At 40.3% G+C, this 25,440-nt stretch overlaps 2 protein-coding genes and 3 non-coding genes across 6 annotated transcripts in view; all 5 read left to right on the top strand.

Moving 5' to 3' along the window:
• CLMP (CXADR like membrane protein) overlaps nt 1–10,753 on the top strand; it is a 124,056-nt gene extending 113,303 nt beyond the window's left edge. For both annotated transcript variants that reach the window (XM_051985861.1, XM_051985860.1), the window contains 4 exons: nt 1,160–1,327; nt 2,246–2,368; nt 4,598–4,739; nt 7,331–10,753. In XM_051985861.1, coding sequence (XP_051841821.1) covers nt 1,160–1,327; nt 2,246–2,368; nt 4,598–4,739; nt 7,331–7,631 — 734 coding nt within the window. In that variant the 3' untranslated portion in view covers nt 7,632–10,753. The remainder of the gene's footprint in view (nt 1–1,159; nt 1,328–2,245; nt 2,369–4,597; nt 4,740–7,330) is intronic.
• Nucleotides 10,754–18,771: 8,018 nt separating this feature from the next.
• On the top strand, nt 18,772–24,102 carry HSPA8 (heat shock protein family A (Hsp70) member 8). Its single transcript, XM_051985859.1, has 9 exons — nt 18,772–18,869; nt 19,833–20,042; nt 20,462–20,667; nt 21,195–21,347; nt 21,452–22,007; nt 22,233–22,435; nt 22,531–22,729; nt 23,061–23,293; nt 23,670–24,102. Exons 2-9 carry the CDS (start codon nt 19,838–19,840, stop codon nt 23,853–23,855), a joined length of 1,941 nt encoding a protein of 646 aa, XP_051841819.1. The 5' UTR covers nt 18,772–18,869; nt 19,833–19,837; the 3' UTR covers nt 23,856–24,102.
• LOC127558406 (small nucleolar RNA SNORD14) lies at nt 20,802–20,891 on the top strand. The gene has a single exon (XR_007952803.1). It is a non-coding gene; the product is annotated as a small nucleolar RNA SNORD14 (small nucleolar RNA).
• LOC127558407 (small nucleolar RNA SNORD14) lies at nt 22,062–22,150 on the top strand. The gene has a single exon (XR_007952804.1). It is a non-coding gene; the product is annotated as a small nucleolar RNA SNORD14 (small nucleolar RNA).
• LOC127558405 (small nucleolar RNA SNORD14) lies at nt 23,488–23,582 on the top strand. The gene has a single exon (XR_007952802.1). It is a non-coding gene; the product is annotated as a small nucleolar RNA SNORD14 (small nucleolar RNA).
• Nucleotides 24,103–25,440: the final 1,338 nt, after the last annotated feature.

Here is a 25,440-nt window from a genome sequence, read left to right as displayed (position 1 = left end):
AATTTGCATCAGCATATCCTTTCAAATAAGTGTTTACCTTTCAAAGCTTTGTTCTAGTCAAAATTCCCCTCTGGCCAAGTGTGAGTGATAACCTTTAAGATCAAATCTGCTTCTTTTATTGTAAGAAATTCTGGTTCCTCTTGCTTGTCATCTATATTTTGTACCTCTGTATGTATCTGTATTGATGTACAGATAGACAGACAGACATCTGACTCCTTGTGTTTTATTGTTGGCCACTTTCTTGAATTTCTGCTTTCTCTTACCAAGCATCTCTATTGCTAGTATTCTCATTGTAATAGGCAGTTTTCTCCTCTTCACAGTCCTTTTTCCTTTTGCTTTTTATTTTAAGGAGTTTTTGATTGGATTTGCAAGATAACAGATAAATATATTTTTGCTTGCCTCTCCTGAGGTTACTTCATCCCAGACCAAGAATTCATCATTTCTTTATTTCAAATTGTCATCCAAAAATCACAATTAGCCTATACATGGAACTAAATCTTAACATTATGAGATTATTTCCTAGAAGAGCAGGGACTCTCTTTTGCCTCTTTCAGTATCCTCAATATTTAGTGCCATTCCTGACCCATCATTGCTGTTCAGTTATTTTTAGCTGTGTCTGATTCTTCATGACTCTATTGGGTTCTCCTGGCCAAGATTCTGGAGTGATTTATCATTTCCTCATGCAGCTTGTTTTTCAAATGAGGAAACTGAGGCACATGGGGTAAAGTGACTTGCCCAGAGTTCCAGGGCAAGAATCAAGAGGCCGGATTTGGGCTCCAGAATAGTCTTCCTAACTCCTGTCTAGGAACTGTACCACCTGGCTACCCCAAAGCAATGTTAGCAGTACCCAGTAACTAGATGAGCTAACTGACTTTATTAAGAAAACTAGTTTTATCTAAAGCTGCTCATTTTCTGTTGTTGAACCTACAGCTTAATAACATGCTGTTATTAAGTGCTTGACAACATCTCGTCTAAAATTATTTCTGGGCTTTGAGAAGAGAAAACTGGGAAGGGCTGTTTCCTAGGCAATATCTACTAGAAAATAGGGGAACGTGGCACCTGGAGAGGGGAGGAAAGGGAAGGCCATCGGTGGGAGTCCTGTAGCGGGTTAGGTTTCCCATCCCTGAAGCTAACTAAATATGGTTGTTTATGATGCCAGTGAAACCATCTAAACCCAAATGTGAGCTCGAGGGCGTGCTGACGGAGGGAGGGGATCTGACCTTGCAGTGTGAGTCATCTTCAGGCACAAAGCCCATCGTGTACCACTGGCAGCGCATCAAGGAGAAGGAAGGGGAGGACGAGCACCTGCCCCCCAAATCACGGATCGGTGAGTCACCTGTCCACTTTCTCTTCAGGCCAGCATGTGAGTTAGGTTGGGAAGTCAAACATATTGAATTCTAAATCTCTACCAGCAATTTCCTCCATGATTTGAGTAAGTTGCCAGAAGTCAATCACTCCACCTATAAAACAGACATCTGGTAGCTAATCCCTCTCTACTTCATGAAAATGGTGTGTGATATTCAGAGGAATTGTGATACAGTGGAAAGAATCCTGGACTTATTGCCTGAAGATCTGGTTCAAATCCCAGTTTTCCCATAATTTATTTGTATGGTGTTGGATTGGCCATATAACCCCTCTAATAATTATCTGTAAAATAATAATAATATTTACCATTTATGTAGAATTTTAAAGTTTGCCAAGCTCTTCATAGATGTTACATACAACTCTGTGAGGTAGGTGCTATTGTTATTCCCCATTTATTTTGGATGAAGAAACTGGTACAAAAGGGGTGTTGTGATGTGCCTTGGGCCACAAAGCTATTAACTGTCTTGGGCAAGATTTGAACTCTAGTTTTCCTTCCTCCAAGACCCGGATTCTATCCATTTTCCTACTTAGCTGTCTTAGGAATAGAGAAATGATGATAATAACCATTGTATTGCCTTTTTGGTTATGAAGAACTAACCTTGCAAATAATAAAGCTCTGTAAATTTGAATTATTTTTATTGAAAGGAAAGAGCAATCTAAATCATTCTTATTTTATTTGCTATTCTCTAGAAGCCTACTATCCCTTAGGAAAGTATCTAAAATGAAAATGCCCACCAATTTCTCCCTCTGGGTTAATAGTGAATTATGTTGGTCAATCAATTTGTATTGATAAATTATTTATATACCCACAGTGCAAATTAGGTAGCAATGAATCTGCCTAGGAAGAATTTACAATCTGTCTTTCTGTTTTATGTTTAAGATTATGAAAATCCTGGGCGTGTTTTGCTGCAGAATCTCACTTTATCTGCTTCTGGACTATATCAATGCACAGCAGGCAATGAGGCTGGGAAGGAAAGCTGTGTGGTTCGAGTGACAGTGCAGTGTGAGTATGGGAGGGCAGCGGAAGCACCACGAGTAAGTATGGGAGGGTAGCAGCAGAAGGAGGAAGTCTTGCTCTCTTGAGAGACTGTGTTTCAGGGACAGAAATTCTGAGCATGAACAAGGTCAAAATCACAGTTCTATTTCCCAGAATGATTTCATAATTTCCCAGGTGACTTGGGAATTTTTATTCTATCCAAGTTTAGGAGGATACTTACAAACAAAAATGAAGAGTTTATCAATCCATTAAATGTATGTAGTAGCCTATCTATCCTTCCCCAGGAGGATCACAGGGAGCTAAAGAAAATTAACATTTTTTTTTTTTAATAGGCCTATACCACTAGTCATTCAAAACAAGAATAAAAGCGTTTTTTTAAAAAAAACATATAAAGAAGTGCCTATTTATTGCTGGAGGAGGAGGTTGGTAGGAAAGGAAGTAGAAGAGGGAAAAAAATCTTATTTGAAAAAAATCTAGAATTAAAACACACACATAAACAGAATGTCCCTAAAGATACAGCTAAATATGGCTTTTTAACAATTTCCTCTCATCAGTTTGTCAGCTTCAAACTTTCAAAGAGGAAGTCTGCATTCTACCATGCAGCAGGCTAATAAGGTCTGCTTAGTGTAGAAAGCAGTTTCTTGGTCTTGTGCTCTGAAGATGTTCCAGTGTGAGCCTCATAAAGAACAATTGATTGCTGATATATATATTTTTTAAGATATACGATGGCTCCATAGGCATAGGGGTCTAGAGATGAGCTACTACAGATGAATCTTGAGATAAACTATTTGAGTACATATGGTAAACTGATTCTCCTAATAGAAGCTGCAGGCATTTCAGAGGTAGGGAAATAGTTCAGGGAGCTTCAAACCCCAACTACTTAATAAATATAAATCTGCCACAGCCTTTTTAAGTCTCTATTCTCACATCTATAAAATGGGAAGAATAAATCCCAACCTATCTACCCCTGTGGCAACTGAAAGGTGAAATGACTGAGGAAACAAACGTTCAATCTTCCAAGCACATTGATTTATTCAGCAATGCATGGCATTTGCCCAAGAAAAGGGCCTTAACCTTCTTATTTTAGGCCTTTACTTAGAATTCAGAGGGAAATTTTTATACATTAAAACAATCAAATAGGAATAACTAATTAAAAGGAAATACAACATCAGACAATCTGATTTCTCACTAGAAGAAAGATTGGGATATTCCCAGTTGGATATCCCTCTTCCAACACAATTGAACAGTGTGCAATTCTCTGAAATTAGGAAAAGAGGTGAAACATTCCTCCCAAGTGTTTGTATGCAAGGGAACATGGAAATAATTTATTGATCAGCATGGGGCCAGTTTTTAGATAAAATATATGGCTTGCTTGAGATGTACAAGTTTAAGAAAACTTCTTGCTTCAGTCTTTGCATCTGGCTAAGTTTTTGGTCATCATAATCTAGGACATTAGTTAAGAATCTCTAAATAGCAGGTAGATGTGGTCTAGTTTTCCAGCCATACAGGGCTAGGTTCAAACAATACAATAAGATTTTCTCCCAGTTCCCACAATTGAGTAAGCTTTTCTCACCAAGACAGAATTTGGATTAGGCCTATAAAACAAAAGGGAACTGAGCTCGCTCCAGAACTGAGCCATAAAATGAAGTCAGTGTGGTTCACTCAATTATCCACCAACACCTGCCATTCTAATCCCCTCAATTTCTTCCCCAAGTTGTGAGTAAAATATTTCATAAACTAAAGAATACAACATAAACATGAACCATTTGTTATTATTATCATTATTATTGTTAGGCTAGATGTAGAAATTTAGAGGTTCTGAGTAAAAATTGGGGAAGAAAAATATCAAGTAGTTGAGTGATTTCCTAGCCCTCCCTGAATCCTACTTTTACGTTCTTGTGTCTAAATCTCACCCTGTGTCAAAACTAAAAATTCCTTTTAAATTCATTTTTATTATGGGGGAAGGAGAAGACAGAGAACAAGAAAGGAAAAGGGTATAAGCAAAAAGTTACTCATTTGCCATCTTTAGAATAGTTGTTCCAAATCTCAGCTTTTTTAATGAACTTAATTGCAAAAATATAGAAAATGATGGTGACCCACCACAGATAAGTATGGTGGTAGTTGTTTTATACTCTAGAGGGAAGCACTACATAACCCATTCTGAGGGTGGTATTTTCTAAGTGTCTGGTTTTTTCAGCTCATGTCCAGTTCTGATTCTGCTTTCTGAGGATACAGATGTACAAAGCATTGGCATGGTTGCGGGTGCAGTGACAGGTATAGTGGCTGGAGCCCTGCTGATTTTCCTCTTGATATGGTTGCTCATCCGAAGGAAAGACAAGAATAGATATGAAGAAGAAGAGAGACCCAATGAAATCAGGTAAAAAAAAAAATCCCTAACCTGTTTTAGGATCTTTTACTTCATTTTCTGTTTAAAAAAGAAAAAAGAAAGAAAAAGAGAAAAAAGGGAGAGAAAGAAATAGAGAGACAGGGAGAGAGGGAGAGAAGAAGGAAGAAGGGAAGAAAGAAAAAAGAAAGACTTCCCAATCACCTATATAATCAGGATTATTCTTGACTCTTTTCACTGCCTTAATTCCTGTACATCCAATCATTTGCCCCAAGTCTAATTGATTCTATTTACCTAACATCTCTAAAACATGTCCTGTTTTTAGTATTCATTTTGCCACAAACCTGATTCAGGCCCTTTCACTTGCTAACTGGTGTTCCTGCTTCTATACTTTCTTCACTCTGATTCTTCATTCACGTAACTGCCAAAATAATTTTTTCTAAGACACACATCTAACCCTGGCTATTCAAGAACCTTTGACGGCCCTCAAAGATTCAATAAAATTTCTCAGTCTTCAACAATCTAGGTTCCATATATACTTTGAATAACTTACTCTCACACATTTTTGCATTCTAGCCAAATTAGATTACTAGCTGTTCCCCAAACACTCTATCTTGTACCACCATGCATTGACAAAGCCATCCTCCATACCTTTAATACTTTCTTCTGAGAATTTTTACTAAGACTTAGCTCACATGCTACTTCTGTGATAACCTCCCACTCAAATCACCTTTACTACTCTACATGTTATTTTTCCACCAGCACCCAACCCCAGTAGAGCATAAATTCCCGTTTTGTTTTTTATTTCTCAGCACCTAATGTATTGCACAGGGTAAGTGCTTAACAAATGTTTGTTGAATTCACTTAAATTGAATTCTGGATCAAACTTTGTGGTTATAAGCAATATGACAGCAAGCACTCCCAATTTCTTCTTAAATGCCTCTTAGCCATGCATCAGAGATTCCTCACATTGAGTGTTCTTTTAGTTAGGGTAGTCTAGCCCAGAGATATAGTGCTTAGTAAAGTGCTTTTCTGGGTCATTCCTAAGACAGTAAAAAAGACCCTATAATTCTTTTAATGAAATAGTATTATTGTAATACAGCTAAACAAGGAGCATGATCTAATAGAATCAGCACTGGACAAGAAATCATCTCTTCTAATTCTAATGTTCTTTCTGTTAACAACTAGATATGTGACTTTGGGCTGGTTAAAACCTCATTGAACCTCAGTTTCTTCATCTATAAAATGAGGATACCCTGCCAAAGTAATAGAAGTTCTGTTAGGACTGAATGGGATTAAAAGAGGTGGGAACACATTGAAAGGGCCATAAAGAGCAAGAATTGTAAGATGGTCCAGGACTAGGATGCCCACTCAACTTTATAGGTCTGATTTATTTGCATATTAATGATTTTCATATACTCTCAAAGTTGGAGAGTATTTCAGAAATAATTTAGTCTTATATTTACTTATACTATAAACCCAAAGAAGTCCAACCCACATTTGTTAGAATGCTTTTCTTCATATTGAGTTAAAGCCTGTTTTCCTATTATCTTCTATCCCAAGGCCCTAATTTTGCCCTGTGGGGGCATAAGTTTTCATTACTTTTCCTTTCAAAACTTTCTGTCTTTGTTCAAAGAAAACTTATATAGTGCACTTGAAAGAATTATCCAGTCCCATTTAAGGGTCCAGAGATGTGACCATGCTTCTGGATTATCTTTCTCAGTCTTTTTCTGTTTTCCTATTTGTTTCCCATTTCCAATTAGACTCTTTTGCTCTTTCCATTTTCTCAGCACATACACACAAATAAACATTGACACCTTCCCCTCAACACGCTGACAGAAAGCTGTCCCTTCTAAGCTCGCTAGCACTTTTTCTCTTACCTTAATGCACAATGTCCCCTACACACTTGAATGACTTTTTTAGGGCTTGAGCCCCCAACCAACATCCCTCAGCAGGAAGCAGTCACCTGGGAACACCTTTCTTATCCATTCCTTTCTCTCTTCTCATGCTGTCACTTCACCCAGGCCCTCAGGGCTTTTCCACCTTCTAGCCTCTGCTGACCTGTCAAATAGATCTTCCGTGTCACCTTCACCTATTAAATAAACTGCAAGGCTGCCTTTGTCTCCACGATCGAATACAACATTCTCTGTTTGGCCCATAACCTTTCCAATCTTGTGATATTTTACTCCTCTCTACTTATCATGAGTCAGACCCAGTGACGGGAGCAAACAGGACATCCCCGCTTCTGACTAGACATTTCCACTCTTTTGTCTCAAATTACCGCTGTTCTCTTCCTCCTCACTCTGCCTCCTGGCTTCCTTCCGGTCCTATCTAAATTCCCACCTTCCACAAAAAGCCTTTCCTGATTGATCTCTTAATGCTAGCGACTTCCGTCTGAGATTTATTCCAATTTATTGTTTATAGATTATGTATCATAGCTGTTTGCACGAGCCCTTGAGAACAGGGACTTGCTTGTTCTTTTTGTTTGGGCCTTGATTGCTATTTCCGGCCTTTGCCACGGTGCCCAGCAGAGAATAAATGCTCACTAAATGCTTGGGGTCCAAGAGCCCCTCTGCAGTTGGGCTTTCTCCCCTGAACGCTAATTCCCTCATTTCCGTCTGCAGGGAAGACGCGGAGGCCCCCAAAGCTCGCCTGGTGAAGCCCGGCTCCTCCTCCTCCGGCTCCCGGAGTTCTCGCTCGGGCTCCTCCTCCACCCGTTCCACAGCCAATAGTGCCTCCCGAAGCCAGAGGACGCTGTCCAGTGAGGCTGCCGCGCAGCCGGGGGCAGCCTCCCACCCCTACAGCCTGGTGGGCTCCGAAGCGAGAGGCCCGGAGCCAAAGAAAGCCCACCACGCCACTCTGTCCAAAGCGGGGGCCATCCCCAGCACGGTCCCCAACCAGAACCGAGCCTTCCAAACTGTCTGAGCGGAGGCGGACCCTCCTCCCAATCCCCCTGTGGCGGTCAGAGTCTCGTACCCCCATTCCGGTACCGGGAACTCGGGCACCAGCGCCCAAGCCCTCAGGGTAGTGGAGAGGTGGTGGCGATGACCTCAAGCATTGCCAAGGGCCGCGCTACGAGTGCTTTGTTTTACCTGGACACCAAATAAGGATGAGATGTGAACTGAGGCCTCCACAAAGAGGCGTTCCGTCGTGCTTTAAGACTGGAACGGGCAGGAGCAGCTCGTTTCTACTTATCTCGTAGCCAGGAACCTGGGGAGGGATGAGCATGCTAGAGCCTATTTGGCATCACTACTCTGATTTACGATTTCCAATAAGAAATAGGGTTTTGCTCATAATTTCCTATGCACCTGTACAGACACCTGTTGAGTTACTAGATTTATGCAAATATCCAAGCAGGATCCACCGAGATACGGGTTATTCAGATAGCCTTAGAGTTTACTCACCTGCCCAGTCTAGTTGGTTCACTAATTCTGAGAGCACTGAAACACAGAACCCTGACTCTCATCCTGCTTTTACTTCACTTGTGGGGAGGCTTGGCCCCCAGTTTTAAAGGGGAATAGAAGAGGTCCAAGAAAAACATGAAGCAAAGGAGTCTTCTATATTTCATATGCTTGGAATCTTCCTACTTAATGGCAAAATTCTGTAAACAAATAAACTAAAAACTTCTCCAGGGACGAGCTAAAGATATAGAGTTTTGTTAAGGGGATTTCTGAGAAATATCAAGAATATAATTATAAGGCCATCTTAGCTTTTCTTTCTTTCCTGTCTACCAGGATTTTTGCTTTGGGAGTCTATATAGGAAGAAAATGTTCATTATGTGTTTTGAAAAAGTTCTAAGAAAGTGGTCTTCAAGAGAGGAGAAATTCTTAGTGGATAACTCACATTTATAGTGCTATTTACAGTTTGGAACATACTAACTCTGACTCTCCCAATCCAATGAATAGTGCAATTATTCTTATCCCAGTATTTCAGATAAATAAACTAAGATTCAAAGGGACCTGATGAATTAACTTATAGCCACCCACTACCTGGACCCAATTCCTTCAGCTTTTTGTTCAGTGCCCACTTCACATGCTGCCTCTTCACACCATGCTGCCTCTGAATGTTATGGACTTCCCCTGAAAATATTATTTCTTTTCTCTTTCTGAGACCACAAGTAACCCACATTTCAATACTGAATGAATAGAAAGAGGGTTGTCTTTTTGACATTTGTTTCTAAGGAGTGCTAAAAAGACTCTAAGGAGTTCTGCCTCCACTTGAGGAATTCTGCCTCTTATTCCATAATAGGTATGGCTCTAGTAATCTTGGGGATTCTTAGGATTTGAAAGATATTGCAAACCAGGGCTTGATATGATTTCTGATGGCAAATATTAATTATTCCCTTTTCTTGGGAGAGTGAAAAGGAAAGAGGAGAAGTAAACTTTTATTAAGCTCTGGGTAGGCTAAGCATTGGGAGATACAAATACAAACAATAAGGACAATTTCTGTCCATAGAGAGCTTGTGTTCTAAGGAGGACACAGACTACAATTTAAAAGGGAGGAGGAAGTGCCAAAATGTATCTGGCCACTGAAGGGAAACAGCCAGGAAGGTGGAGCAGATGGTGGTAAGATAGGTTTGGCCAATAAGAGAATTCCTTTCCAAGTCTTAGACCATTAGCAGAGATTTCTGTGCTTCTCCACTTCCCTTGCTAGAGGTAATACAAAACCAAAGTTGGGAAATGATTTTGTGGTGGGAGGGCTAGCGGGCCAAGTCCTGGTCAGGCTTGATTTTCTGTCACTTAGCTCACAGGTTAAATCTTTGGCAGCTAACTGTTTATCAGTTGGCATCTTAATGGGGGAGGGGAAGAATCCAATGGGAATAGAGAATAAAAGTTGGGGGTGAGGATGGGGTAGGAGCCTGCCAAATCAAATTTCTTTATTATTTTATAGTTTTATCTATGTTGTTTCAAAAATCATCTCTTCTACTTATGGCATGATGACTCTTCCTTTAAACAGATCCAATTTCCTTTTCCAGAGCTGGTGACACTATACACCCCACCCTCCTCCTGCCCTGTCCCAACACACATATACAGTCCACTCAAATTTCACTGTCTACTGAGGTGTCCTTGGGAATAAATGCAGTAGAACACAAGGGCAGAGTCTTACGAGAGAAAAGGTAAAGCTAAAGATGGAATATGTCTTCTCAAATGAAAGTCAGGAAATTGTAAGTATTCTACTGGAGACAATAGTTTAATTGGCAAGTATTTAGCAAGGTTACTTATTCCATCAAGCTGTTAACTATTCCACAGTTAAACTCATGGTTCGTCACACAATATTATATTCATTTATAATACCCTTATTGGTTCTATACAAAACTAAGCAAAAAAAAAAAAAAAAAAGATGGAGAGGTTGGGGCAAGGTATTATTCTATGGAATCTGCTTTGGAACCTGTGAGCAATATCTTCAACTGAATTAAGATTACATTGGAATTCATAGCCTTTCCAAATTTCTATGGAGGTCTCACTTATATTTTCAATAATTTGCTATTTTGAATTTTGATTAGTGTCCCAGATTTCCAAAATATCTCAGCGTCCTGCCTAAACCTTCATCAATAGAAGTTTGTCCTCTTTGGATGAAGAGAAACAAAGTTGGCTCTTTTGAAGAGGCTAGTTATAAGAAGACTAAAACTACTGTCTAATGTTCAATTGTTTTGGAACTCTTTTCATCGTGGAAATGTACAACAGATTCATAGTACAGATTGTTACCCTGGAGATAAAAATTAGGAAGGAAGCTGCTGGGATATTTATTTAGAGAACCTTTTCCTGGTAACTCTGGAGGTCTGAAAATAAAGGCAGAACTGTTGCTATTCCAACCTGTATTCAATTAATCACTTATTCTTTAATAAGGGACTAAAAAAGGGACCAAAAAAACCTCAAAAGTTGGAAGAAACTTTGTGCATGAAAAAAATTTGGTTTGCAAAAAGAGGATGCAAATGGAATGTTGATGTTTAGAAAGGAACCATTTTAATAAAAATATGTAAACCAAACAATTTTACATATTATTGTATTTAAGACAATGTTACACTGTATATAAACTTTTGAAGTAGAGTCGCTTTATGTATTTTTTCCCCAATTATGTTGCTAAACTGAAATTATTCTTCTCTTACCTGGTAAGAATTTAGTGTGGCTGGATCATATTTGAGCAACATGAAAGTCAAATATTTATTTGATTCTTTTGAATCAACAGTTAAAAAAAAATAAAGGCGATGCAATAAGATAATTTACAATTCACATAAATTGTACTGGAAAAGTGTTCATCAGCTCTGTTGCTCAAATAAAGAACAGAAGGACTGAAATAGACCAAATATGATCAATTTAAGGTCAGCTACATGTGGATAGAAGTTCAAGCCTGCAGACAAGAAGACTTATCTTCCTAAATTCAAATTTGGCCTCAAATACTTACTGGGTATGTGACCCTAGGCAAGTCACTTAACCCTGTTTGCGTCAGTTTCTCATCTGTAAAATGAGCTAGAGAAGAAAATCACAAACCACTCCACCATTTTTACAATAAAAATGCCAAATGGTCTCTGAAGAATTTACCAAAACAAAAAACAATGTAAGGACACAGCACAAAATAGCATTTCAGATGTGGTAAGGCAGATGAAAGTCTAGCCTTAGCCAACTTTTCAAGTGTCTGCAAACCTCAAGAAGTTAATACAATTTATTAACAAAGTAAAATTGGAAGTTTGAGTTTCTGCTTCAAGAGCAAAGGCCAAGGATACTACTAATATAATACATCAATTACTACTAATATAATACATCAATTCTTTAAATTTGTGTAGCATGAAAAGATTAGTTTCTACAACCCACTATTAGGTCGGGAGAAAGTAAATAGATTATTTCCTCTGTTTGCTAGAAGAAACACAGTTTCAGGCCTTTCCATAAGGCCTGAAAATTAACAACATTCAATTATTCATTCAAAAAAAACATTAAACCTTTACTGTGTGCATAATGCTGTGCCAGCTGTTAAGGGAGATACAAAACTTGCATAGAAGATGGTCCCTGTCTTGTAGTCCCTGTCTTGTAGTGGCACAACTCATAAACAAAAAAATCATAGACAAATATGGAAGAGATGTTGGAGGTAGGTTATCTAGTCTAACCCCTTCATTTTATAGGTAAGAAAACTGAGGCTCAGAGAGTTTAATTGATTTATCCAAGATTACAGTCACTATGGCATATCTACAATATAAACTCAGATCTTCTGACAAAATCTGCCACTAGATGACTGATAGTTACTTGATGGTAAGTGAATTAAAGACGTGCCCAACAAAAGATTCTGGGGAGTGAGGAACAATTCATAGGTTGCATTTGAGACAGGATTTAAAGACTACCTAGGAAATAAACTGGGAAAAGAGGCTGGATATTGCAGGTTTAAAAAATAGAATAAACAATGGCTAGAATTAGGAAAAACCAGTGTGTGGGCTGAGCACAGAGAGTAATATGATTGCTGGAGGAAAAAAGTGCAAGGAGTGAACTACTGTAAGGTAAAGTTGGAAAAGTAGGGTAGTAAGGGAGGCCAGGGAAACAGATTTTAACTTTGTGTTATGTGCTATATCATGCAGTGAAAAACCTGCAAGCAAAATGGTGAGTGACATGAAGACATCATAGGGAAGCTGAGTCTGCTTTACTGAAGAAAGCAAACTGGAGGCAACAGTAAGGAAGTTATTGCCATAGTCTAGCCAGCAGGGTCTGTAGTTGGGGGGTGGCAATGAGAAAAGAGAGTGGACAGAGGTGAGAATAGGTAGGGCTTGGGAAGTGTTTGATGGAAAAGTTCAACATAGAATCTCAGACAGAAATAGAGAAGTCAGGAGAAGATTTAGGGGGGACATAATGGGTTTGAGGGAATGTTGAGAAATCCAGATAAACCTAATGGGATCATAAAACCAGAAGGTACCTCAGTGGTTACATGGTCCCAGAACCAGAAACAATCAAGTAGCTGGGGGCTTGCCCAAAATGTCCTAGGAGGTCTGCTGTTTACCTATCCCTCACAGTCATTTATCTGGTACATCTTCATCACATGGTCCTCTCAGGCCTGCCTTCCCCAAGTGTCAACTGCCCTTGAAACGTCACTAAAATATCTAGGATGAGCAATAAGATCAGAAGTCCTGAGCCCTATTTACTTCTGCTCTCCTGTAACCCTCCTGTATTATTTATTTGTTGAATTCATAAGTGATGCTAAGTTATCACCTACATTTTCCTTTTATTCATTGTTTTCTGGTGCTCACTGAAACTGGTCCCCATTACGGCATTCTCTCCAAAGCCCTAGATGAGCTGCCTTACTTCTTGCTCCCTCCTGCCACTTTATACTTTATTTCCTTTAGAATTTGCTCCATCTTGTCCAAATGCTTGCATGGCCCTCCAGGTCATTCCTCCACAGTTGCTTCTGTATCTGCCTCACAGCCTCTCCCTACCTCATTCTCTCCTTTGAACATCATGGTCTCTGATTGTCTCAGCTTCCTTTGCCTCCAACCTACCTCTTTCACCACACTCTTCCCACACCATCCACCCAAGCCTTTACTCAAAGTGAAGGAAGAACTCTCCAAAGATTATAAGGATATATAATTATTAAAAATAGCAATTTCCCTTCACTATTTTCTGATTCAAATGCCTAAGAAAACCACTTTGTTGTCTACAGATATCTTGCCAATTATTTAGGCTGATTTGTCTCTCTCTGCTGCATGTCACTGCTCTTTTCCACCTTTACTTGAATGTAAGAAAAGTAAATTAAAAAAGAAACTAACATCAATAAAGTTCCAAATTGAGCAGCTCTACCGAAATCAATCCCTTTAATATTTGTGGAATCTCTGTAATGTCCAAAGGAGAGACAAGACATCATGGAGGAGATTGAAACCATCAGCTAAAATGAGAATTTTTGGATCATATGAGAATTTTCATAATGTATACTGTCCTCCAGCAGAGATCAACATGACTATAGTTAGAAAGTTAAACTTATGGACATATTTCCTTGGGGCTCCTCACATAATGAAATGAATCACTTTTGGTTTCTGAAAGGTAATAACTTTCTTTATTGGATTGTAGAGGCATAGCTCTACAACTAGAAGAGACTCTAAGGTCCATCTAATCTAATTCCTTCATTGTACAGATAAGGAAATTGGAGCTCAGAGAAATTAAATAATTCACTCAAGATCACATCTGGAGTGAGGAGTAGAACTGGGGTTTGAACTCTTATTCTGTGACTCAAATTCTAGGCTTTTCTGACTACACCATAGACTCCCAAACATTTTGCTTTCTTTCCTACCAAACAAGCATTTTACAAAGTGTCTATTATGTACCAAGCACCATGTAAGGGTTCCACTTTGCAAAGTTCTGCCTTTATGGAGTTTGATTTCGATAGAAGGAAATGCCAAGTACATTTCCAAGTATATAGACATTAGATGAATGAATGAAAAGGCACTTAGTAAGAGCTTATTAAGGGCCAAACACAAACTGAAAAATTAAGTCAATTCCAATATAACATAAAAAGGAAATTTCACCTGCAGGACAGAAGAAAGGGTCCAGAAGTCCTAATGGTACACCATAGGACTGATAACAAAACTCAGAACTCCGTAGGTTACATATAAAGAGAAAACAGTGCCAGAGAGAAGAGAACAAGCATTATTAAATGTCTTTAATCTGCTGGGCATTTTGTAACACTTCACTAGAACCTTAGGAGATGTGCCATTATTATCCCCATTTATTTTATTTTAATTTTTACATTTGAAGGAACTGAGAGGATTAAATTACTTGCCCATTCACACAGCTAATATCTCAGGCTAGATTTAAACTCAGGTCTTCTTGACATTTGGCCCACCACTCTATCCAGTGAGCTATCCAGAACATTGCAGGACAAAGAAAAGGCACAGAAAATGAAAAGGGCTGATAGTCCCCCCTCTCATTAGAAGAAATCTTGTCCAAGCTTTTTGAGTAGTGAAGTAGCTTGAATTAAGATAGATGACAAGATGATTGAGTGCTCCTGTATAATATACTCTTCCTGCAGCCTGGATGCTCCATGACTCTCAAATAACGTGTGGGGAAAGGGAAAAATCAGAGGGGTTAAAGGGTAGGCTGTTTCCATACTATCAGGGCTTTCCACCAAGCTAACCTGGATGGGTTTTATATTGTTTTCCTCATAATTATAACTTTTTATTGACAGAGCCCATGCCTGGGTAATTTTTTACAACATTATCCCTTGCACTCACTTCTGTTCTGACTTTTCCCCTTCTCCCTTCCCCCTCCCCCAGATGGCAAGCAGACCTATATATGTTAAATATGTCACAGTATATCCTAGATACAATATATGTGTGCAGAACCGAAAAGTTCTCTTGTTGCACGGGAAGAATTGGATTCAGAAGATATAAATAACCCGGGAAGAAAAACAAAAATGCAAGCAGTTTACATTTATTTCCCAGTGTTCTTTCTTTGGGTGTAGCTGCTTCTGTCCATCATTGATCAATTGAAACTAAGTTAGATCTCTTTGTTGAAAAAATCCACTTCCATCAGAATACATGATGGGTTTTATATTTAAAAACAAACAAAAATTAAGGGGGAAAGGGGAGGCCCTTAATAGTTGGGAGGACCCATAAAAGCTTTAAATGAGAGGTGGCATTTGAGCTGTTTTAAAGGACTCAATAAAAGCTAAAGTAAAAGAGGAAATGCACATTCAAAATATGGAGGAAAGGCTATGCATGTGAATCACGCTTGAGAAATGGAAGGAAGGGGAAGTTTGGTGGACTGTGGAACTCATGAAAAGGAATAATGTATACCAACCTAAAAACATCTTCGTATCATGGAAATAAAAAGTCAGAAGACCTGGGTCTTCCCAGCTTCACTTTCTTCTGTTACAAGTTGACAATAATATTTTCACTCATAGGGTTTCTTTGTGGATTAGATTAAAGTAGGGTAATCCATTTTAATATTGTACAGAAATAACTGTGCTCAACAATTACATATTGAGTCTAATAAAGGCCATGAAACATTGAAGATATAATTTGGAGGGTGTATGATAGTATCTATGATCCTAAAGAGATTGATGACAGACCAGGCTCCATACAAACATCAATCATTTGTTAACTTTCAAATTTAGAATTTGTGTAAGAGGGTGGGGTAAGGAGGTGATAAGAGAAAGGAAAGACAAAGGACTCTTCCTTGTATCTTCAGGGCCTAATTTATAGATCAATTGACAAGAAACTTTTATTAGCCACAAAAAAATGATTGCAACATAATTTGTCTTGAAGGATTTTGAAAGCTTCCCTGGTATAAAATAAGAACATAACCACACCCTTTACTGACTCAGTGTTCCCACTAACTAGTTTCCTTTACTTTCAGAAATGTTCTAGACTTCATTTTGAATTGCTGAAAGTTTATCCTTACTTTCTTAAATTAAATGGGGCTAAATGCTAATTGTTCCCATCCAGAATCATTTCTAAAGTAAAAGATTTTTCAGTCTATAACTCCTACTCTCCTCTCCCACCACCATACAAATACTGATTGGATAGTCCTTAAAATGAAGCCCAAATTTCTTTTAATACTTACTCTGCCCACAGGCCTACCTCATATTTTACTCAGTTGCCTTGTAGAGATTTCTTTTCCCACTGCCTTGAGATTCAATCTAATTTCATCAATAAAAAAACAAACAAACAAGGGAAGGATTGGTGCTTTAGCTTTTATTTTGTGATTTGCCACTAGGGATGGCATTTTCATTACCAAGCCTTATTTTCAAAAATTGAATATATGCAATTGCTAACGTTATGAAGAGGGCAAGAGTGAAGTTTATTATCCATCAGAGCCTCGATCAGATTTATGGACTATGAATTACTGCTTAATATGGACACTGTCAAAATTCTAGCAACAGCTATAAGCAACTAGGAAGTTGACATATCTGTTTTGTGTCCTTCAATTATTTCAAGATTGCTTAGGAAGGACCTGCCCTTATAGACCTTGTTCTGTTCTCAAATCATTTGAGGACTCGGGGAAAGGTTGCCTCATTTGCTGCTTGCTCACCTTTGCTACACTTCGTTATGAAACACGGAATACTTTCACTCCAAAGAAACAAAGGGAGGCTCCTATGTTAGAAATGGTAACCTGATTGCAACCTGAGGTCTCAGGTCTCCTTTGGTGGAAAAAGAAAGTCTACTGTTCTGTGATCTTGGACAAGTCATCTTTTTTGGGTCTCATTTTATTTTGTAAAAGGAAAGGGTTACATTAGATCCCAAGTTTAAAAATCTATGATCTTAAAAAAAACCCAAAAACCTATAATCTTGTCGGTGGAGTAAGAAAAATATTGCAAGAAAAGGAAAAGTGCTTTTAATAAAAGATGTGAGGCTCTAGAGAAGAGTAATTTATATTATACTGGGAGATGAAAATTCTTCTGCCATATAAAGATGTTAACTTAGGCTAGGGGATAACTTGAGTTACTTTGGGCTTGGTATTACCTCCTAAACAGATGAAACTGAGACGCAGATATTTAGATTTTTATCTGAACTCCAATCTTTGTCTACCCCTCCCCCTTCCACTAACTAGTTATGCTTCCCGAATCCTGGACCTGCATTTTTCTTCATTTTTAGGTTCACATGGGCGGTAATAGAAGGAATGGGGGAAAACAATAAAAGAAAAAAGGGATGCAGAGTAGAAGCAAAAAAATAGCTCTTAGGAGCTTGGGGCGTGTGTGTAAGTGCCGGCTTCAGCTTGCTTTTCTCCTGCAGAAAATAACCATAATGACACCGTATTTTTTTGTAGCCCTTTCTAGTTTCTAAAGCATTTTCACGCTGCCCAGTGGCATGGCGAATGAGGTGGAAATTGAGTGCTCTTAGGTTTATTCCTCAGTCACAAAACTAGGAGAAAAAATGAAACTGGGTGGGGTGGCAGATTTTTAAGACCATGAAGAGCAGAGCCGGATCTGTTACTGAAAAGATCTGATAATTTCCCCGGACAGCCCACAGCTGTCTCAACATGGAGGAAAACATCCAGGGATTATCACAGGGTGGGTGTTGGTGCAAAGGGGTTGGTTCGAGAAAGATCCAGACTCCAAGTAACCATTAGATTTATGGACGCGTTTTACTAAGCGCCAGGAGGTTGCTCTCCTTCCCATCCCCCACCTATCTCCTCTAAGGCAAGGACGGGGGCGGGGTGGATGACCTCTAAGCTCCTTTCCAGCTGACATTCTGGGTATGGGGACTCTGGAATTGGCCACGGATGGACCCTTTAGTCCGCAGTCGGGATTTTGTGTCTAGTACTCTCAGGACGCTGCAAGACGCCCACTATGGCCCGAGGGAGGGTGTGTGTGAAAGGGGCCTAGTAAGGGGTCCCAGGTCCGGCCTTCCTCCACCTCGTGGGGGGGGGGAGGGGGGAAGAGAGAAAGAGAGAGGGAGAGAAAAGGAGGAATGATCAATACTGCGCACTCTCCTATTTCCCCAGACCGCTGGCCCGGCAACGCCAAGGTCCAAATCCCAGGAAAAGAAAACCCGACACGCCTAAAGGTCTGGGAAGGCGCAACCCAGCCTCACGGGAAGAAACATGAGGACAAATTAAGCGGCGACCATTTTGTTCCCTCTTCACTTCCGCCTTTCCCAAGAAAGGCTTCCCCTCCCCCCACGGCCCCGTCTGGACCCCGGTGGTAATCCGCACTCGCGAACAGCACCCCCCCAGAATTCTCCCCTCCCGGGGCGTGATTGGTTGTTTTCTCGGTTGCCTTTCTAACTCTTTTTCTCCTTTTGTATCCCCCAGCGCATGCTCGGATTCCTAGAGAAACGCTAGGCACCATTTTCTCTCTCCGCCCGCAACTACGGAGGGCTCCCGCGCGCGGGTTCCCATTAGCTCCGCCTATCTCTCCTATTCTCTTCCCCGCCCTTCCTTTCCCGGACAGCGGGGGCGAGAATGAAAGTTCGAGAACGCGGAGGGATTTCACGTCACGGCTACGAGGGGCGGGATGAGGAGGGAAAGGGAGAGGCCTGAGGAGGGGGAACAGCTCCTTTCATTGGTCCATAGCCGGTGGCGGTGTCACTATTGGACAAGAGCTCCAAGATGGGCAGCTGGGATGGGCGGCTCCTTTCTGGAAGGTTCGGCGACGGGGTATAAAAGGCTGGGGGGCAGGCGGAAGCCGGTCTACTCAGCGCAGCAGCAGCCCTTCTTTCTCCACAGCGGTCAGCTACGACCCCCGACTCCCCAGGTAAGGCCTAAGGAAACGGTTCTAGGCTTGCTTTTAATTGTGGTTTGCTTTACAAATTTCTATTTTTGCAATCGGTACTAAATGAACCTAATTGCTCGGGAGGTTTTGTGGGTTTTTATTGCAGTGCATACCTTACCAAGAAAACTGGCTGAATTTTTTCATATATGGATATACAGTGGGGGACCGGCACATTAAGGAAACGAGCCGTATTTGCCGTTTTCTTAAAATTAAAGGGAAAAAAGATTTTCTCCATGGTATTGCAAAGCAAAATCCGCAATGCCGAACGCGGGCGGGGTTGAGATGGGAGCACGGGAAACAGAAAAGGGGGGGCAGCCACTCGCAAAGGATTGCAGAGGACTCGCGGAGGGGGCGGGTGGGGGAGGGGAAGCGGGAGCGAAGGGACGCGCAGGGCCTTCTGGGGCTTAGTTCTTGTTACTGAGGCTTTGCGGGTGTCACGGGGTCAAGGTGGGGACGTCCTGACGAGATTTTCCGTTTGGACCGCGTGGCTAGAGTTAAGGAGCTGAGGCAGTGTGCATGCTGGGTAATGTAGTTCAAGTGTACCACGTGGCTTTTCTCTGCCGTGCCTACTCGGCTTACATCAGAAATCCTCACCCAATAAAAGGGAGTAGGCAACTTGGCTTAAAACCAGTGGTTGGGAGTTTAGGAGAAGCCACCAAAAATAGCTGGGGCCATTTTGTCCTTTTTTAAAGGGGGAAGGTGGGGTGGAGCCCCGCCGCCTCTTCTGGCCCAGGCCACGTGCACAGCCAAAATCCTTTTGTGGGGTGGTGAAGTTTCTCTGGCTGGAGTGTAGAATAAATAGCATTTATTATAGAACCTCCAACCAAAATTTTCCTTACTTGGGGACAGCCTCGCAGTTAATAGAAAGGCTATTTCTAATTTCCTTTTGCTGGTTATGAGATTGCTAATGTATAACTAATGTCTTTAAATGTATTTTCGTTGCAGCAACCATGTCGAAGGGACCCGCAGTTGGCATTGATCTTGGCACCACTTATTCCTGTGTGGGAGTCTTCCAGCATGGGAAAGTGGAGATCATCGCTAATGACCAAGGAAACAGGACCACCCCCAGCTACGTCGCCTTCACCGACACAGAACGATTAATCGGTGATGCTGCAAAGAATCAAGTTGCAATGAACCCCACCAACACAGTTTTTGGTAAGAAATCAAGCCACAGTACTAAAATATATTTTTGAATAATAGAGAATTAGAACCTAGTAGTAGAAAAAGTGTTAGACTTCTAGAAGATTCCAAACCCTAGAGTCTACTTTGAGTTCCCTTGCAGTTCCTGGGCAAAGACTCAACATTTGCAAGGAAAGATTGATTTTTTTTGGGGTGGGGAGAGGAAGCTGGAGATGAGTATAATTTGCTGGCCAAAGTTGGTGATCAAATTATAAGGGAAAATAAAATGTAGGTCACTATTAAAGATAGCTATGATCTAGATTTTCATTTACTTAAAAGTATATAAATATATATGCTTTATACTATATAGTATACAAATATATTTGCAATATATTTAATATATAAATATATGAAGTATATAAAGCCAGAGACCTAAAAATCAACTTCTCTTTCAGATGCCAAACGTCTGATTGGTCGAAGATTTGATGATGCAGTTGTACAGTCAGACATGAAGCATTGGCCTTTTACGGTGGTGAATGACGCAGGCAGGCCTAAGGTCCAAGTGGAGTACAAAGGGGAGACCAAAAGTTTCTATCCTGAAGAAGTATCTTCTATGGTCTTAACCAAAATGAAAGAAATTGCTGAAGCTTACCTTGGGAAGGTAAAGGATATATTAATTTGCTTATGAGTTGACACATAAAATTCGTCTAGATGTTTCTTTTCAGCTAGAGTCTCAAATGTTTTCTAAATCAAGTACATCTTTTGTGCCTGATACCTACCTATTCAGAGACTGGCTTGCTATGATGATATTGGTACCAAAACCATTCGTAGTTTCCACCAGAGGTTGCTAATGATGGCAAGAACCTTCCTTGGATGTCTGAGCGAGCTTGATATCATTTGACTTTAGTTATGTTTTGGTGTCTGGGTAGTATCTTAATACAGATACTGCAAAGCAAACTTGGAGATTGAGAATGCTAATATAAATAGGATTTCAGATGAAATTGATAAGTGAGCTTCATTTTGAGGATGAGGGATTAAGAGCAATACATGTGACAGGCAGCTAGCATATTGTGTGATTCAGTAGCAAACCTCTCAAAGTTTTGTAAAGGTTACCATCCTTTCTCAGTAATGGTTTAGAGGATCTCGCACATAAATAACCTTACTAAACTTTTATTTTATTTCTCGTAGACTGTCACAAATGCTGTGGTCACAGTACCAGCCTATTTCAACGATTCCCAACGTCAGGCCACAAAAGATGCTGGAACCATCGCTGGTCTTAATGTGCTCCGAATCATCAATGAGCCAACTGCTGCTGCTATTGCTTATGGCTTGGACAAAAAGGTAAGTATAAGTATTAAGCTGAATTTGTTACTGATGTCATACCTCCCAATTCATTCCTTCTCTCTTGCCCATCATAGCTAATAGCCTTTTCATTGGATTAACAGGTTGGTGCCGAAAGAAATGTGTTGATCTTTGACCTTGGAGGTGGTACTTTTGATGTTTCCATCCTTACCATTGAAGATGGCATTTTTGAAGTCAAGTCCACAGCTGGGGATACCCACTTGGGTGGGGAGGACTTTGACAACCGCATGGTCAACCATTTCATTGCTGAGTTCAAGCGAAAGCACAAGAAGGACATCAGTGAGAACAAGAGGGCCGTTCGCCGTCTGCGCACCGCTTGTGAACGTGCAAAGCGTACCCTCTCTTCCAGCACCCAGGCCAGTATTGAAATTGACTCCCTCTATGAAGGTATCGACTTCTATACATCAATCACTCGAGCCCGGTTCGAAGAGCTGAACGCTGATCTCTTCCGTGGCACACTGGATCCTGTGGAGAAGGCCTTAAGAGATGCCAAGCTAGATAAATCTCAAATTCATGACATCGTCCTGGTGGGTGGTTCCACTCGCATCCCCAAAATCCAGAAGCTTCTGCAAGACTTCTTCAATGGCAAGGAACTCAACAAGAGCATCAACCCTGATGAGGCTGTTGCTTATGGTGCAGGTAATTTACCTTACAAATGTTAGGCTTCCACTTGGAGATAACTAATAAGCATGTTTGCTGTGATGAATGTTCCAAAACCATTCGTAGTTTCCACCGGAAGCTTGCTAATGATGGCCAAGTACCTTCCTTGGATGTCTGAGCGAACAGGCCTCAGAATGCTTAATAACAACCTTGTCTTGGTTTCATTTTTTTTCCCTTTATCAAGCATATTTTTCTCCCCCACAGCTGTCCAGGCTGCCATTTTGTCTGGAGACAAATCTGAAAATGTTCAGGACTTGCTGCTGTTGGATGTCACTCCTCTTTCACTTGGAATTGAAACTGCTGGAGGAGTTATGACTGTTCTGATCAAACGTAATACCACCATCCCCACCAAGCAGACACAGACCTTTACCACCTATTCTGACAACCAGCCTGGTGTGCTTATTCAGGTATGTGTAGATTTCTGTCACTGTCTTTAGCAGGCAGTCCTATAATTACATAGGGTGTAGGGAATTAGTAAGCTGATCATATAATTCTTTTAAAGGTTTATGAAGGTGAGAGAGCAATGACAAAGGATAACAACCTGCTTGGCAAGTTTGAGCTCACAGGAATCCCCCCAGCACCCAGAGGTGTTCCTCAGATTGAAGTAACATTTGACATCGATGCAAATGGCATCCTAAATGTTTCTGCTGTGGATAAGAGCACAGGCAAGGAGAATAAGATCACCATCACAAATGACAAAGGTGAGGCTCTTCATCTCCCTTCAACTTTAATTGGGGAAAGGGGAACAATGCTGACCAAACCAGAGGATGTCCAATTTTGTAGTATCTCTTAAAGAATCATGTATGGCCAGAATAAAGCAAAGTGGCTGCTGTGATGAAAGTGATAGCAAAACCATTCGTAGTTTCCACTAGAAGTTGAAAAACAAATGTTAGCCAAAGTTCCTTCCTTGGCTGTCTGAGCGACCGCTGCTTTTCTTAGCCTCAATCTGATTTTCAAGTGGTGAAATACAGTAGTGAAAAGTATATTACAAGAGGTGGGGAAATATGCAAAAATATTGTTTTCGTTTTTTAGGTCGTCTGAGCAAAGAAGACATTGAACGTATGGTCCAGGAGGCTGAGAAATACAAGGCTGAGGATGAGAAGCAGAGAGACAAGGTTTCTTCCAAGAATTCTCTTGAATCTTATGCCTTCAACATGAAGGCTACTGTGGAAGATGAAAAGCTGCAGGGCAAAATTGGTGATGAAGATAAACAAAAGATTCTTGACAAATGTAATGAAATAATCAACTGGCTGGATAAGAACCAGGTATGTCAAATATTTTTGAATGCTCTTTTATGTCCCCCCAAATCAGAAGTTTTAAATTATTGGTTCTTAACTTGTAAGCTAAGCTAAGCTATACTACGTTTAGAATAGTTGAAATGGATATCCTTGGCCTGAAAGTAGACAACAGGGTTTTTCAATTTTGTCACAGTTCAATAGCTTTTTTTTTTTTAAAGTGGCCGCTATGATGATAGTTTACCCAAACCATTCGTAGTTTCCACCAGAAGTCTTAGGACTTATGTTGGCTAAAATCCTTCCTTGGATGTCTGAGCGACCATGTTGTAAATGGTGTTTGGTATAGATAATCTCCCTATCTTTACAAATTTGAATGTTAAACCAACTGAACTTTTTTCTCTTTCAGACTGCTGAAAAGGAAGAATTTGAGCATCAGCAGAAAGAATTGGAGAAGGTCTGCAACCCCATCATCACTAAGCTGTACCAGAGTGCAGGGGGTATGCCAGGAGGCATGCCTGGTGGGTTTCCAGGGGGTGGAGCAGCCCCATCTGGAGGGGCTTCTTCTGGACCCACCATTGAAGAGGTTGACTAAGTGCACCAGAAGAAAGAGCATTCCACACAGCTTTCCAAAAATTGAAGGACTCAAATTTGTAGCCAAGGCAGTAGCAGTCTAAAAAGTAACATTTAAGCTACTGTGTATGTAAATCTGGGCATTCTGAATACTTGAATGTGTGCAGAGGGAGAAGTTAAAACAACATTGCACTTTATCAGTACTGTAATAAACAAGTGGAAATGCAATTCTTGTCCTGGAGAATAAAATCTATTTAATTGGCACCATACAGATGGCTCTTGATTTCTTGGAAAATTGTAATTATCAAGACACTTAAAGGGAGAGAATTGTAGAAATTCACATCAGTGGTGATGGGGCTGGGGGGAGAAAGATCTTGCTCTGTTAGGTTTGTACTGGAGCTTATAAATTTGACAGGCATGGCATGAATCATTTTAACATACCTTTTCCCCAAGCCAAAGAACAAAGGAGATGGCAACACTAAACGGAGATGGTAGTCAAATTTGATTAAACTTAAAAGCAAAGCACTTGTAGCTGGGTTTAAGTCCATTAAGGCAAAATCCCTAACTTCTACTGGGTACGCTAAGGGTTCTGGTTTAGAGGGCTGAAAATCAGGATTTTGGGGAAGCTTGAATTAATTGGTTTGGTGCTCTGGGAATGAAGTCCCCTTTCCCTCTGCCTTTTTAGATTAGTTTTGATTTTGACCAATGATATCTTTATAACCTTTATCTTTTGGATGGAAACTTAAGATTCAAGTTCAGAATAGGAAATGTTGGCTATGTAGTGAAGTTACATGGGGGACGACACCTAGGTATTTCAGTTAGCCAGTCCAAAAGTTTGTGGCCTTGGAAGGGGTGAAAGTTATACTTTGTCTACAATTTTTAGTATGAGGGGAAAAGGACAGGCTTTTGAACTGGTTCCAGATAAGTCACACTTGACTATGAGATTTTAACTCATATTAAAAGGTGGGTTTTAAGAAATTTTTAATCATAATTGGTATGTTGTATTTCTGGTTTTATCTAATTTGTAAAAGGGCCCTGGAGCACAGTCATTTAGCAGTCATTGGAGTTTATTGGAATGGTCACGAAGGTGTCCCTCCCCCTCCCCCCCCATCTAGATCAGGGCTTAGCCTTTTCTATCATGGAATCTATGGATCCCTTTGAATATTTTTACATAACAAAAGAAATTTAGTGAAAATTTAAAAATAGGAAATTGTTTCCTCCTTGAAGGCAGTGTATTACAACTAATAGCCTCTTTTTGACAATAGAACTTATCTTGATTTGGCATGCCATCTAGTGGCCATTTTACAACATTGTCTAATGCAAACTGCCACAGGTTCAGTTTTATTAGTCATGATAAACAGGCGTGAAAGGCTATTTAGATTTCACAGCAATTTAACATTGCATTTTACATTGTGATTTGTGGATCCCCTTAGTTCTGTCAGTAGAGAAAAGTTCAATATAATCCATAGCTAGTGGTTTCCAGTACAATAAACCCCTATGTTAATGAATGGTTTACAGTTCATCCCTTTGCATGATTTGTTTTAAAGTGCACCCGAAGTCTCTTGATGCTGTGAATGTGAATCAAGGAAAGTCGACCCTAAATTATT

Source organism: Antechinus flavipes, chromosome 3, assembly GCF_016432865.1.
Source record: "Antechinus flavipes isolate AdamAnt ecotype Samford, QLD, Australia chromosome 3, AdamAnt_v2, whole genome shotgun sequence".
NCBI lineage: Eukaryota > Metazoa > Chordata > Mammalia > Dasyuromorphia > Dasyuridae > Antechinus > Antechinus flavipes.
The sequence above is the reverse complement of the archived record's forward strand: the minus strand, read 5'-3'. Positions and strand labels throughout refer to the sequence as shown.

Excerpts from the sequence above, each read along its gene's own strand:
- HSPA8 (XM_051985859.1), top strand. The coding sequence starts at position 19,838 with ATGTCGAAGGGACCCGCAGTTGGCATTGATCTTGGCACCACTTATTCC. Across the intron at positions 20,668-21,194 it reads CTGAAGCTTACCTTGGGAAG|ACTGTCACAAATGCTGTGGT; the intron begins GTAAAGGATATA and ends TATTTCTCGTAG. Across the intron at positions 22,730-23,060 it reads CACCATCACAAATGACAAAG|GTCGTCTGAGCAAAGAAGAC; the intron begins GTGAGGCTCTTC and ends TTCGTTTTTTAG.